Source organism: Trachypithecus francoisi, unplaced genomic scaffold, assembly GCF_009764315.1.
Source record: "Trachypithecus francoisi isolate TF-2019V2 unplaced genomic scaffold, Tfra_2.0 Lachesis_group12, whole genome shotgun sequence".
NCBI lineage: Eukaryota > Metazoa > Chordata > Mammalia > Primates > Cercopithecidae > Trachypithecus > Trachypithecus francoisi.
Genome location: NW_022681457.1, coordinates 87,819,576 through 87,834,653, shown reverse-complemented (window position 1 = coordinate 87,834,653; position 15,078 = coordinate 87,819,576). Strand labels below are relative to the sequence as shown.

The 15,078-nt window shown below is 51.5% G+C and overlaps 1 protein-coding gene across 1 annotated transcript in view; it reads right to left on the bottom strand.

Moving 5' to 3' along the window:
* The window catches only part of GRIK3 (glutamate ionotropic receptor kainate type subunit 3), a 238,139-nt gene that overhangs the window by 51,462 nt on the left and 171,599 nt on the right, over positions 1-15,078 (bottom strand). The window contains exons 6-9 of the mRNA XM_033227086.1: positions 11,281-11,454; positions 10,539-10,682; positions 5,107-5,214; positions 1,811-1,924 (exon numbers count right to left, since the gene is read on the bottom strand). Coding sequence (XP_033082977.1) covers positions 1,811-1,924; positions 5,107-5,214; positions 10,539-10,682; positions 11,281-11,454 — 540 coding nt within the window. The remainder of the gene's footprint in view (positions 1-1,810; positions 1,925-5,106; positions 5,215-10,538; positions 10,683-11,280; positions 11,455-15,078) is intronic.

The following is a 15,078-nucleotide window of genomic DNA, read 5'->3' as shown; positions in this document are numbered from 1 at the left end:
TTTGACATTTGGGTGTTACATTTTTTACCTTGTCTAGTCAGAGCTGTAAATTATTTAATTTTTCATCTTTCTTACTATCTTTCCTTTTTATCTCATTCCTTATCTTCATTTTCTCTTTATTATTTTCCTTTTAGCCTTTTTATTTTGTTCTCTTTTTAACCCTCCTTTATCTTTTCTATTTTTATCTACATCAACATCCCTTTAATTGCACATTAGTCTTCATCCTAATCCCTTTGCTCTTGTTATTTGTTTATTTTCATCCTTTACATTTTTACATCACAGTTTTTTTTTTTAATCCTGTTCCTCTTGAGACATTTTTGCTTATTGGTTTTAGTAGACTGATTTTTATATTTGTTTAGTAAACAAAGTTGATCAATAAAGGCCAGCAGGATGTGTGGTTTTAGGGAAGATGCTAGTAGGGGTCTTGCCCCAAAGAGGGGGACAGGTGTCCCCCGAGACCACCTCCTCAGGCTCTGTCAGCAGCTTTTCTGGAGCTACCGTGAGATCTCTATCATCTTTAGCTCAGATCCTCTCAATCATCCTAACCCCGAGGGCTGATGGTGAGACTCACAGGCTCACATTTATCTCTGGATGCCGACAGGATGCCTGGTATCTGCCGCTCCCTGGGCTACCTGGAAGAACGGCTTTTCCCCCGTTACTTCCCTTCCTGTTCCATGACATCTGCCACCCAGCCACCAAGCACACATACAGTGAATCATCCCAGGGAGGAGGACCTAAGACCACCCAGTAGGGCATGGTTCAGCTGCCTCTGGGGGCACGTGGGTGAGAACAAGCCCCATCTGAGCACCATGGAAGGGGCCAGGTATAGGGTGACCAGTCTGGCCCTGGTTCTGCTCCAGGGCAGCTTCACTATATCCAAGCCAGGTTGAGCTCCCTTTTGTGCAGAGGATTAACCCCAGCATGTGGTTCTTGTAAACATATTTGCTTTATTATAAGTAGGAGCTGACTAGAGCCAGCATTGTCCTCAAAGGATCTTCAGTCATAATTCACCAGGCTGGGCTGCCTCTCCCCAAGATGGCACGACTTGAGCCCCCAAAAGCAGGGCTGTGTCCCTGAGAGGATCTGTCCTGAGTCTCTGGATACCCCTGAGGCCTTCCAGGAAGGACAGGCACACATGGAGCGGGCACAGCACTGGCAGCACAAGGAGGCCAGCAGCCTGGGTCTGTTCTCCTGCCCATGTGTGAGCTCAAAGGTGTAGAGAGCCCATAGGAGGCCCCCAGAGTTGCTTCTTGGGTTGAAACGAGTCAGGAGAAGGCAGTGCTATTCAGTTGGGGAATGGAGAGAAGATGGGGTGTGATTCCAGTCAGGGGATGTGGCGGTGGTTGACAGCTCTCAGAAGGGCCACCGTAGAATGCGACATGTGTACAAGCTCCCAGCACCTGCTGGGCTCTCGAGGTGTGGCCACAGCACCCACCACAGCTGGGGTGACTTGTTGGAAAAGTTTTTGCCTGGGAACTGGGGTGGGAGAGGCGGATCCTCACTGAGGTTGCAATGGGCAGTCAAACCTCCTTAATTCCACTTAATATCCAGCGTGGTTCCTACTCAGACATCAAGGAACTGGGGAGTGAGTGGGAGTGAGATGCAAAAGCACAGCAGCTTCCGCCCGTGGCAGTGAGCAGCACTGCTGCATTCCAGCTGCTCTCTAAAAGCTTTCTGCTGACTCTAAATGTCTCCACCTACCTGCAGCCTCCATCTTCTGGGTGGAGGGGATAGAGGGGACTCTTCAGCCCAAATGGCCACCCCACCCCCAGGTTGGACAGTCCTTCCTGCAGGGGCTGCAGGCTCTTACCAGCACTGTGGTGACAATGAGTGATCTGTTTGTCAGAGAGTCGGTGACATTAGGACCTCGGCCTTTGGCAACCTCTGTGATGTTGAGCCCGTCGGCAGGACTCCACACTCCAACCTGGATGGACAGACAGACAGAAAACAGGGTGTCGAGTTCTTGGTCTACCCATCCTTCCTCCATATCAACAATGAGACCTTCATCTCATTCCCATTCATCATGAGTCTCATTGTCATGATCATCATCATCATCACCACTGCCACTGTGTTTCCAGTTAACTGTTCTGGACAACATCCCTGCTGCTCTCCCTCCTCTCCTGACAAGGGTCCCAAGGTGTTGAATCCCCGAATTCTGCCACCTCCCTTGATGGCAAGCCCGTCACAGCTGAAGGGAAAAATGCAGAGAGAGACAGTAAATGCAAAGGCAGCCACAAGGGTCTCAGGGCTGAGCAGAAGCCAATCAGGGGCTCGAGGGAATCAGGGGTCTATGGTCAGTTTCAGGTCCTGCCTTGGGACAGTCTTTGTGGCTGTTTGGGGGTGGCAGCACAAGGAGGGAATGGACCTCACTGGGAAATGCTGCTGGGTTTGGAGGCGGTTTGCTTTGTGGTTTTACGTTTAAAACTGGCAGACACCCGGGCCAAGGTGGTATAATCGCTCTCCCTACCGCGTCCTTGTGGATATTAGGCCTGAGGCTAGAGGTAGAGAAGGAAAGGTCAAGTTTAGAAATCATCCTAAAGCCCTGGGCCTCTTGAAGATCATTTTTGACCCAGCTCTGGCCAGCTCTGCCTGATCTCAGCTCCTCTCACTCAAGGAAGGTTTCTGCAGGCCCACTCTGTCCTTGGCCCAGTTGGGGGGTACTCAGGACACTTAATCAATTAAACAGAGAGGCTGAATGCAAACATCCCATTAAGAGAGCTGTGCAGAGCAGATAGCAGAGAGACATGTAATTATGCTTGGGTAATTCTGCCTTAATCCTCCCAAAGCCACCGGTTGGAGCTGGCTGGATCAGCTATGACCCGGCTTAGCAAACAGAAGTGATAATATGAGAGGCAGAGTGGCTGTGTGTGGGAGCTCAGCATCCTCTCAGGGCAGGATCCCTGCCTACGTGGACCACCCAGGGCCATGAGGAGAGGAAACAGGCAGACGGCATTAAAGAGGCTCTTCTTTTAAGTGGGCTGAGCTCAGAGCCAAACTCAGCTTGAGCGTGCCTAGCAGAGCACCTGGGTGCAGGAGGTGCTCGGCAAATGTCTGTTCGGAGGCCACGTGAAGAGCACAAACCTTCACTCCAGCAAGCATCTACTGAGCTCCGACTGCATGCCCTGTTAGATTCCAGGTGCTGTGGGGATGTGAGGCCAGTTAGGACTGAGGAGGACCCAGCCTGTGGAGGCTTTGTGCTCACAGTCTGGGTGGCTGTGACCCGGGGCTTCTGGTGAGTGCCTCTGGCAGGCTAACCTCCGCCCAGGGATAATAGAGCTTTTCCTGAGTATTAGCTATGGCCAATTTGAACCAGCTGCCTGGAGGGCTGTTTGGACAAGATTATTGCAGGTGGGCTCAGATGGAAAGAGTACTCGAATGACGGATTATTGATGCCTTTTATGGCACGAGGCGGGAAGTAGTGGAATACATGCCACCTAATTGCCCTCCCTAGAATTTTAGGTTATCCCTAGAGATGGGTAACTGAGAGAGCAGAAGTGGGACAGCTACTTGAGTGAATACTGCATTCACTCTAGCACTGCCAGAGGAGGAAGGGTACTCTCCATCACTGCACGAGCTTAAATAGAAGCTGGAAGATCTCTTGATGAGAACTCACAGAGTTTGTGTAGGGTTGACCAAACTGGCCCTGACGATCTTAGAAGGGGAGGCCATAACCCCTGTTGTTAAGGGACTGATACTATATATGGCGTGAAATAATTACAGAGTAATAGGGAGGCTTCCCCAGCCACCTCCTCCCCTGCACAGTGGCTCCCATGAGTCGCTGGGAAAGTCGGGAGAGACTGGAATAACTATGGCCACAGGTACAAGGAGGACAGCATTGAGCTAGGCAGAGCCAGGCCTTTGCCTGAGGGACAGAGGTCACATCTTGCAACCAGGACAATTGTGTGGGCAATAGCCTGGAGGTACAGGAGGGAGGGAGCATGATGGAGTCATGGGGTATGTTTCAGGGAGATGTGGAAACGAGGCCCAGAGAGGCCAGTTGGTGCATTTCTTGGAGAGCTGAAGTTTAATGACTTGGCACTAGGGAGCCATGGGCAGTTTTAGAGCAGGGCAGAGCTATGCTTGGGGAAGCCTCATCTGTGTGTATACTCCAGATGGCTGGAGGGCTCAAGAACCAGAGCGACATGTTAAAATAATCCACATAAAAGGCTTGAACCTGGGCACTGCCAGGGTGGAGAGGACAGAAATCAGTCTTGAGGCCCAGAGGCATCTGAAGTGGCCCCTCCACTCTGCTGGCTTCTGCTCCCTACATTTCATAGACAACAACTTCCAGGGTTGTGGAGGTTCCCTTGTGGCTCCCAGGGACCCACTTGCTGGAGACAGAGTGTGGCTGAGCCCCCGGACTCCAGGTTCCAGGGGATGCTGTGAATTGAGGGCTCGTATTAAATCTCCCTTCTTGGCCCAGCAGCCTGACATTGACAGAATATGCTGAAGGTTCCCAGGGACTGGGATTGGCCTTATTAAAACATCTCTATGTTAGCCAGATGGGAGGCTCCAGCCCCAGGCAGGTCCGCTTTCCTGGTCCAAACTCTCTGGAATCGCAGAGGCCTTAGAATCCCAGAACGAAGGAACTCAGAATCCACGTGCTTCAACTTCTTTCCAAGGGTAAGACTCACCTTCAGTCTCCCAGACACGCAACTGCTCTATCTTTGCTTAAATGTCTCCAGTGACAGTGAGCTCACTACTCACAGGGGAGACACTCTCTGGTTAGAAAGGTTTTATGCTTTTTGTCTTCTTAAATTTTTACGCAAGAACATGTCTGTCCTTCTGCTCCATGACAGCCCTGCAGGGGCTCAGAGACAGTCCCTCCACCCCATGGGCCTTTGTCATGCTTCCCAGGTTAGGCATCTCCGGCGACCCTTACAGAGTGACACGTGGGTGTCTGCCGCAGCCAGGCCACTGGCTTCTGTACCCTCCAGTCCAACCAGGCCTTCCTGTTCTCTGATGGGTCCCCAAGAGCTACAGGCTACACTGGACTGAGTCAATTCCTGAGGGGCAGCTGGACTCTGTCTTGCCCCTTGCCTCTGAGCCGCTGCCTGAGGTCTGCCTTGCTCCTCCACCTGCCCTCCCTCTCCTGAGACCACGCACCTTCTCCAGGCCATCCTCTTTCAGGCTGATGATGTCCAGATCAAAATCCGTCCGCAAGCCACTAGTTTTGTTGAAAACAATTCGTCCAGTTAATCCTTCCCATTGAGCCTGCGGAGGGGAGAGGGCAGAGCGGCAATTCCTCGGGCTCATAAATCATCATTCGGTACAACTGTACAATGCTTCATTTTAATTACTCCTTGCACTGATACTGTTCCCCCAAGACCATGATTAATTAATAATCACCTCCATCATTGCTCGGGCTGCGGTGCGAGCCAGCGATTTCCATAAATTCTATTATGCTCTTTAGCCAGCTTTACATTTGCACCTTCTCGTGTACAACATCGATCTTGGATGCGCTCAAATGAGTCCCTGCCCTGAAGTCACGGGAAGGGGGAGCCCATGTCAGATCCTGGGAGACAGGCAGGGAGGCAGGCGGGCAGAGGTGGGACAGGCAAGGCCTGCCAAGAAGCAGAAAAGCCAAAGGGCCAAGCTGGCCTTGGCTGTAGAACCAGATGTTTGGCGTAGCCCCCTGAAAGGCAGGGGAGACTGAAATCATCCCCCGCCTCCCAACTCCAGCCCCATGTGTGTTGTGGTTAAGAACTCCGGGGTCTGAATGCTGGGTCCAACCACAATTAGCCATGTGACCTTGAGTATTTCATATTACTCCTCTGCCCAGTTTCCTCATCTGTAAAATGGAGCTAATCATTGTGTACATCTTACCAAATGCTGTAAGAGTGAAATGAGATAAGCCATATAAAATACTGAGAATGGTCCCTGGCACAAGATGAACCCTGAATACATGGTAGCTTTTTTGTTATTTTTGTATCGTCATTAGCATCATTAACAGAGAGAGGCAGCCAGAGGTTGGGGCAGACCTAAAGTGAGAAAAGCTCCATCTTCTACATCAGGGGTTGGCATATTATGGCTGGAGGGTCAACCTGGCCCCTGGCTAATTCTGTAAATGGTTTATTAGCTCATAGCCATGCCCCCGTGTTTATATACTGCTTTTGTGCTGCAACTGTGGAGTTGACTAGTTGCAGCAGAGACTGTGTGGCCTGCAAAACCTAAACTATTTTCTATGTGCCCCTTTACAGAGAAAGCTTGCTAACTTGATTCTAGATAACATCTTTCCTGCGGGCCGAGATCATTGAGTCTACAAGGTCCTTTCACATTGTTCACGCCTTGTAACCTCCACAGCAGCCGTGGGAGGTGGCCATGCAAGGATCATGATTCCCACTTTACAGACGACGAAGCAGACCTCAAGGGGGTCATGGGTCGTCCGAGCTCACAGAGTAGAACAAGAGGCAAAGCCAAACTAGAACCTGGGATCCCAGGGCCCTACACTTCAGTCTGGACCTGTTTCCTTCCTCCAAGAACTTAGGATGGCAGCTGGTGCACAGTTAAATACCCGAGCCTTCTGTGTCAGGGGCAAGAACAAGGCCCACACATCCTGGAATCCTTGGGAACAAATGTGGGCTTGGGAGCAAGAGGAGGGGAGAAAATCTGGGAGCTCACACAGCCAGCCTGGGCCAGAGAGAGGGTGGGGGAGGGAGGGAGGATATCCAGAGAAGAGGCACGGGGCAATGGAAGGAGGTCTGAGTAGTGAGAGCCTGGCTCCCAGTTCTTGCTTTGTTGCTAACCACTCTGAGCCTTGCTCCCTTGCAGATTCTGAATCGGGCTCCACAGCCTCTCCCTGTGGAATGCCCCCAGCACCCATGCATATACTCACAGTTCAACCCACAAGGTCATGGGTCCACAGTTCTCTGGAGTTTTATTGACAAATCCCAAATGAAAATCCTTAGACATCTCCAGGCACATGGGCAGCTCTAAGACACTTTTACAGGTAAATGGGTAGGTGGGTAAATGTGCATAAAAAGTCAGGCAGTGGGGCCATGCTTTGGAGGAGAGGGAGGCTATAAAACCAAAGTGGTTAGAAAGTGGGCTCTGCACAAACAAAGCAACCACTCTGAGCTTCAGGAAGAGATAAATTACCTACTTCACAGGTATAAAAAGGCATATAGAGTGCTGGGCACAGTGCCTGCATACATGATCACAAGGATGTGACAGAAGTTATTATTTCTCCTTCATGGCTTCCCTCTGTTCAGCTCCCTTAGATTAGGGCTGGCCTCTGGCTGGGAAGGGAGGACCAGTCACTTGGGCCCTGGCCCAAGGCTCCAGTAGAAAGCTGGTCACAGAGGGTTATTATCCTTCCCCATATGAGCTCATTCAGTTCTCACTGTGACCCTGCCAGGTGGGCATCAGCATTGCCCCCATGTTCCAGATGTGGACACTGAGGCTCAAAGAGGGACTGAATGATGCAGGTCTCAAGTATTGGGTGGGACAAGACAGATTCGCTGCAGTAGTGGCGCTGAAAGGACTGGGGTCGAGGCACCCAAGGTGGAGTCAGGGAAGCTTACATGGCGCCTAGGGAGCTGGGGACCGTGGGGTCGGGAACAGAGATTAAAAGATGCATCAGAGAAGGTAAAAGCCACTGTTTATGACTTCACAGGGAAGCTCAGCTTCCCTCAGGCTGGCTCCCCAGTCCCTCTGTCTTCTCTCCTCTGTGGGCCCCATGCCCTCAGGCTATCTCTTGGCACCCAGGGGAAATCACAGCAGGTGCCTTCAAACCTGTACTGTGAGGAAAGCCTTCCTGCCTGTCAGCTACAGAGGTATTAAATGCCAGCAGGTGCACGGCCTGTCTGTGGGCGGGTGGGCAGGGCAGGCCAGGCAGTGCAGACAGCTCCTCCCCGTGACATTTCCTGCGCTGCCCGCCCCCTCTAGCCACCGCTCAGGACTTGCTAAATGAAAGATGCTTCACACGCTCTGAACTCCGGCCTGGTATTTTCCAGCTCTGCTCGGAAATGCCAAGTCTTTAAAATGATTTACTGTCATGCAATCAGATGGGGAGACGGGCAAGTTGGAAATGGTCTGAGGGAGGACTGTGCTGGGCTCGGGCAGGCATCCGAGCTTTGGTTGTGGCCAGCTGTGGCACCAGAGGCACCACGGGGCTACTCTGGGCCTTGGCCACGTCCATGGACCTAAAATGGAGATAGGATAAATGTTTCTGAAAGAGTTCTGTAAGGGAATGTGAGCAGTGAGGGTCACTCATTGGGCCTGGGAAGGAGAACGGGCAGTGGTGAATCTGCTCCCCTCAGGGACTCACAGCTGAGCCTCAAAATTTCCAAGGGTTGAGAGGTGAAGTGTGAACAGGGTAGTTGTCCCTGAAACAATGTGGCCTGGAGATCTGGTAGTGGAACCCCATTAGCAAACAGGAAGGCACAGTGATAACAGTAGTGATAGCAGAAGTAACGGTGACGGCAGCCAACCTGTTCAGCACCTGCTATGAGCCAGGCGCTGTCCTTAGTGTGACACATGTGCTAAAACTCACCAATCCTCAGAACAATCTGATGATGAGGTGCTATTGTTATGTCCACTGGATGGAGGAGGACACTGAGGCACGGAAAGCTTCAGTAGCTTGTCTGAGGTCATGCAGTTAAAAAGTGTTGAAGCTTCCAAGTCACTTTTGTCTGGCTCCTAAGGCTTCCAAATTTCCCATTTGAGCCAGAGGAGCAATAGGACCAAGCTGTGGCCTGGGACACTGAGACCCTCACAGTGGCCTCACACATGGCTGCTCAGCAGGAGGCCTGCTGAGGAAGGGGGTGCAGGGGGCCGAAAGTCAGATCTCAGAGTTCCCTGAGAGCAAGCCGATGATCACCCAGCCAGGGCCCTGCTCAGGGAGCCAGGGCCCTGCTCAGGGCATTGGACAGTGGGATGTCCTGTGCAGTTTTGAGGGATGAAAAGCTGGATGAGAAGGGATCACCAGTCCCTCCTATACCAAAACATCTGGGACTGGAGTCCCTTCTAGGGGTGAAGGAACTACAGCCAGGCACTGAATTGATCTCTCACAATAACTGTGAGGTGGAGTTTGCCATGTGTGGAAACTGACTCAGAGATGTCCCGTAACTTGTCTGAAGCCACACAGCTGGGAAGAGGTAGAGATGAGATCCAAAGGCACATGTGTGGTGCCCTAAAGCCTGTATCTTATCCACACTTATTGTTCTACTGTGTGAGAGGAGCTGTACTTGGTCTCATCTGGAAGCAGCAATGGTGAAGGAGTTTCTCTGCTGTTTGCGCTTGTAGAGCTGCCTTCCTTTACATATGGGATTCTCTCCATTAGTGCTGTGACCTGATGAATGCCTCCCTCCCTAGGCTCTGCGTGTGCACAGGCGAGTCTGTTTTAGCCCTGTTGGGCCCCCAGGGCATAGCTGGGAGCCTGGAACCCAGCTGCCAGTGACAAAGTGCAATTGAATAAATGAGTGTGCTCCTAAGAAGGCAGTCAGCTTCATTTCCGGCCCGCTGTGATTGTTACAGAGAGCTCATCTATCCTTTCCATCCGGAGTCCCTCTAGAGGGCTTCCCCCACTGCCCTTGGTGTTGCCTTGGACATGGTCACTCCCTCTGGCCCAGGATAACTCTGCCTAGATCTCGTCCTCCCGAACTTTCTTTGTCTGTCATCTGCTGGGATTTGACTCTGGCCAGGTCCTGGGTTAGGTGCTTTGCACATAGTTTTTCACTGCCTTCCCAACAACGCCTTGAGGCAGGTACTCACTGCACCATACTGAAGATCAAAGAGTTAATCATCTCACCCAAAGTCACGCAGCTAGTTGTCATGGAGCCAGGATGCAAGTTCTGGCCTTAACGTTCCCCATCCACAAAATGGGGACAATAAGCCCTGCCATCCAAAGCTTACAAGGACAGGGGCAGATGGAGAAGCCTTTGAAATAAAAGTAGGCACTGTGTGTTCCATGGTCTTGGTAGCAGGACAGGTTCCATGTTCTCTGGTTTCTCTAGAATCAGCTCCACTGATGGAGTTTTCCACAGGAGAGCTGGTGCCAGGAGAGGTGCGTCCCAGTGGGGGTGCTGGCTGGGAAGCTGGTCAGTGGGCCCATGATGTGAAGATGAGTTTGTGGGGCTGATTATTATGTATTGACCCTCCTCCTGCACTAAGCACTTTCCATGCAATGTCTAACTTCATCTGATATGCCCATGAGGTAGGTTATGCTTCATATACCCCTTTCACAGATGAGGTGACTGAGGCTCAGCAAGGCTCTCCAGCTTGCCCAAGGTCATACAGCCAGGAAGCAAACACCCACATCTGTTGTACTTTCGAGCCCATGCTGTATCCTGCTGGCACTGCTGACCACCTGCTGAGCACTTACCACGTGCCCAAAATGTATGCCCCTCAATCATACCATAAGCTTGGTCCTATGGAGCCCATTTTCACGCAGGAAACTAAGGCTCAGAGACATGAGGCAACTTGCCTGAGGTCACATGAATGAGAATCAGTCCTGCCTGACTCCCAGATCACTCTGCTGCTCTGCAGGGCCCACAGCCCCGGGGGGACAACCCTGGTGGGGGCTGCGGGGCACTTACCTCCTTGATGAAGTTCATGAAGCGGCCGCCAAAGCGCCAGGCCTTGTGCCGATGGCACTGTAGGGAGTTCACGGTCATCTGTGGAGCCCGCTGGTAGCACACGGACACGATGTGGACAGCGTCGTACAGTAAGGCTGCATCAGTCTGCAGGGAAGGGCCTGCCTGAGAGCGGCTCCCAAGGTCCTTTAGTCCTCAGCCCACCCTGTCCTGTCTCCCTTCTCCTCCCCTGCCACAGGGACATGATGTCCTGGTGAGCGAACAGGACTGGAGGCCCTGGAGGTAACTCTGTCCATGCCTCTGAGGAGTGGCCAGGGTTGGCTGACTCTGTTGCTCTGCAGACACCCTGAGCACCACGTTCTGCAGCTCAGACCTTCTCCTGCCCACCCATTCCACCCCACCTCTGACACCTAGGCCCTGACCACACCTTCTTCTTTCTGCCTCCTCGGCCTTCACACCTGTGTGTCACAGCCTGAGGTCCTCTCTGACCAGCATCTCTGGGCCTTATTCCTGTTCTCTGTGACCTTTTGCTTACATGTCTGGATCCCCATCAGATGGGGTCCCTTGGGGAGGGACTGTCTGTTTCACATTTGTGTCCCCAGTCCCTAGCCTGGGGTCTGGCTGACACATGGAAGGTCTCAAGAAGAGAAGTGGTGGAGGGAAGAAAGAAAGAAGAGGAAGGAGAGAAGAAGAGAAGGCAGGCAGTTGGGGAGCCCCTGGAATTCGCCCTGCCCAGCCACCGTACCATCATCACTCCATCCAGCAGGCCAGACTCGGCCCGGGGAGCTGCCTGCAGCCGCTCCATGGACCACTTCTCCACAATGGCCGAGACATGTGGGTTGTCCACGTTAAGAATCCGGAATCCCGTCAGGTTCACGCCTGAGTAGCGGTAGGGCTCCAGGTCTAAAGCATAGAGATCCTGGATAGAGAGAGGTTTGTGTAAATCAAGGCATGCACACTACTGAGAACTCAGCCCCACGTCCTACCCACTCCCTAATCAGGGCCGCCTCAGGGCCTGAGGTCACAGCTCCCTGCAGAGCCCTGCAGGAGGGGTGCGGGATCTCGGGGTAGTCACAGGAGTACCCATAGGGATCACTACACCCAGAGTCTGACTCAAAACTTGGGCAACTGACCCCCCCATGATAACCAGGGGATCTCAGCCTGTTTCTTCATCCACAAATGGGGTTCACTCCCCTTTCTAGAACCCAGTGAAATAGTTCACATAAAATACCCAGCCTCACATGCAGAGGAAGCTTAAGGATGCTGCTTCCTTTCAAAAGGTGAGACCTACTAGTTCTGGGTATCTTGTCACACAGAGGGAGGCTGAAGGGAGCATTTTATCCCCTAGAAGAGGATATTTAAAAATAGTCTTTTCTGCCTAGAACTCAAAAAGTACAGCCCTCTTCTCTCCTGCTTTTCCCCGGATCCCAGCCAGGATCTCCCCATCCCCTGCCTCCTAGGAGCAGCCGAGCAGTGGTCAGCCTGTCTGTTGTGGGCCAGGCAGGCCCTGCCAAGGGTCCAGGAGAATAGGGTCTCAATGCAGATGAGGCTGGCTCTAGCCCCGCCCTGTAGCTCTGGCTCTGGGGGCAGGGTAGGCTGGTGAAGGAAGGAGGCAGAGAGGGGAAACAGGTGGAGGGAGAAGCCAGGTGTCCCTAAGCTAGGAGAGATGGTGGCAGAGGAGGTTGCAGGTGGGAGTGAGGAACAAAGCTGAGCTCTGTCCTGTTGAAAACCACCCCAAACCTGGAAATCAGGCAGAAGGAGAGCAGTGTGTTTTTCCAACATGACAACGAAACATGGTTTACCAGGCCTACCAGGACTACTTCATTCTTCTGGAGAATGCACCTGGGTTTGACCTTATTGTCAGCTACTCATTAAAAGCTTAGACTCTGGGTTAATTTGCATAATTTTGTCAAATAGAGGAGATACTCCCCAAGGTTGTGGTTTTATTGCCTTACAGGACATTAATCCATTTTCTATCCAACCTAGAAGTCTTAGTCTGTGCTCCCCCTAACCCCACCTATAAATACCCAATTCCTCAAACGCTCCTTGAGTCAGCTTTTCCATCCTACTGGTTCTCTTGTTAGTGAGTTGAATCCATCTCTGACACATGTTCCTTCTATATTTGCATGAGACTCACGGTTTGGATTTTTTGAAATATATACTTGCACAGTCTAGATTGGCCCTATCCCACTAGTGGAGAAACTGAGTCTTGAGGTCACTGTCTGAGCTCCTCCTCATCTATTGTCTGTAGTCTCCCACACTCTCCCCTCACTAAGCTGCCCTCCCTCTGGCCCCCAGCCTGTTTTCTCCCCTGGGCCCCCCACTTAGTCACTCCATCTGGTGCTGGGAGGGAGAGGCTGGGGACACACTTGGGCTGTGCTTGACTCTCTGTGACTGCCACCGTCATGGGGAGCATCCAGCCCCATCACAACTGCAGCTTTGGTGAAATCAACAATGACTCATGGAAAGATGATGAGTGATAAAGCCTAGAGCCCTTTCACGCTAGACTGGCTTCCTCTGGTCTCTGAGCAATGTTTCTAATGGGCATTAAACTTCTCCTGTTCCTCCTGCACCCCCAAAATGGCCTCCTTCTGGAATGCACTGTGTTGGTTTCCTGTTCAATGATTTGGGAAGTAGGGAAGGGGTTTGGAGCTGACTTAAGCCCAGGCAAGAAAGGCTGGTCCCAAGCTTGCCCAAACAAATACAGTCTTGACTCCAGGTCTGGGACAGGAAATGGGCTAGGTGACAGCAGGAGGGAGGGGCTTCAGCAGATGGGGGCTTCCCTCTGAGATGACTAGAGGGTGTCTCTGTGACCCCAGCGTCAATAGGGAGTGGGGGGTGGCAGTGCTCAGCCCTGCACATGGGCTCCACGGCTTCATCTTCACAGTCCTCCTGTGAAGGAGGCATTGAAAAGCACTCTATTCTATTTTTATAGATGAGAAAAGAGAGTCAGAGAGGTGAGGTGACTTACCTAAGGTCACACAGCTCATACAAGTCAGAGTTGAATTTGTACCCAGGTCTGTTTCAATGGTGTGCTGCCACTGGCTCACACTGGCTAGTGAGAGCTGAATGTTAGCATTCTTCCTCACTCTGCCTTCAGTGACATTACATGGCTAGCTTGGTATTGGCCATGGTAGGAGTATTTGTACCATGGAAATTTGCAAGCATTACAAATCAGGATTTCTGTGTTATGTCTTTTTCTCCCTTTCAGAGAGCTGGCTGTCAAACATGGACTGATGTATCATTGATTGTTACTCCAAACCCTCTGTGTTCTATGTCTCTGGTGGGTGTCTAGGACGAGATGTGCATCAGAATTGTCTTTGGGGATTTTATTTTTGTAGAGTATGAACCAAACCTAGATATTCTGCTGCACAGTCTGTGGTGGAGCCTGGGGAGTCTGTGTTTTGAGAAGCCACTAATCTAAGTGATACTCGTGACTGAGAAACACACACAGATGGGTCTGGGTTTAGATCAGGATGCCTCCCGAATCAGAGAAGGGCGGCAAGGAGGGGAGAGAATAAACATCCCAGGAGAGGTCTCCCTCCCTCGGCTCCTCCAGGGCGGCTCCCTGAGGCAGCCAGACACAGGCCAGACCACCTGGGCTCCAGTTTCACCCTCTCTCGTCACCTCAGTTGCCTCATCTGCAAAATGGGGTTGATAATGTCACCTACCATATAGAGTTGTCATGAAAAAGAAGTGAGTTTGTAGATGTCCCTAGAACATGTCTGGGACATATTAAACATCACATATGTGTTTGACACATGTTTATGTTCTGCCTCGTCTGGCAGCAGGTTGTGACAGCTACTGAGTATAGCCCCCAGGGCAGGCACAGATTGGGGTCTTCCTACCTTACTCCTCTTGGCAACATCAGAAGAGTCACAGTCAGTTCACATCTACTGAGCACCTACAAATCTCAGAACTACGGTAGGTATTGTTCAAAGTACCTTATTTGTATTAACTCATTTGATTTACACGGGCACTCTACTAGGAGGGTGCTATTATTATTTTATATTTATAATATTTTATATTTATATTTATTATGATTATTATTATTACGCCACTCTACTAGGAGGGAAAGAATTGAACCACACAGATACTAGGCCTTTTGCTCAAGTTTCCGTAACTGGGGAGTGAGAGTCAACAGCAGGCTACCCAGCTCCAGAGCCCTCCCTCTCCCCTATGATGACGCATCTCCTCCTACCCAGAGGCTCTGACCGCCCGGCCCCCAACTCATGCCCACTGCCAGGGCAGTCACCTCTAGGCAGGGACTAGAGGGATCTTTCTAAAGTATAAATCCAAGCCTGTCATTTCCACACTTCAAATACTTCCATGACTCCTTGTAGTCTTTTCAGAATTCAGTACAAATTCCTTAGTACAGTTTTCCAAAGCTCTCCACCCCTCCAGCCTCACTTTCCTTCCTACCCTCTCTCATTTTTTGTCCCAGGAACACCCAACTGCGTTAGCCTCCCTTTCCCAGTCTCGCTGAACCCTGTCCCCTTCATCCTGCTTCTCATTCCTCTGTCCAGCACCTTTGTATGCCTTC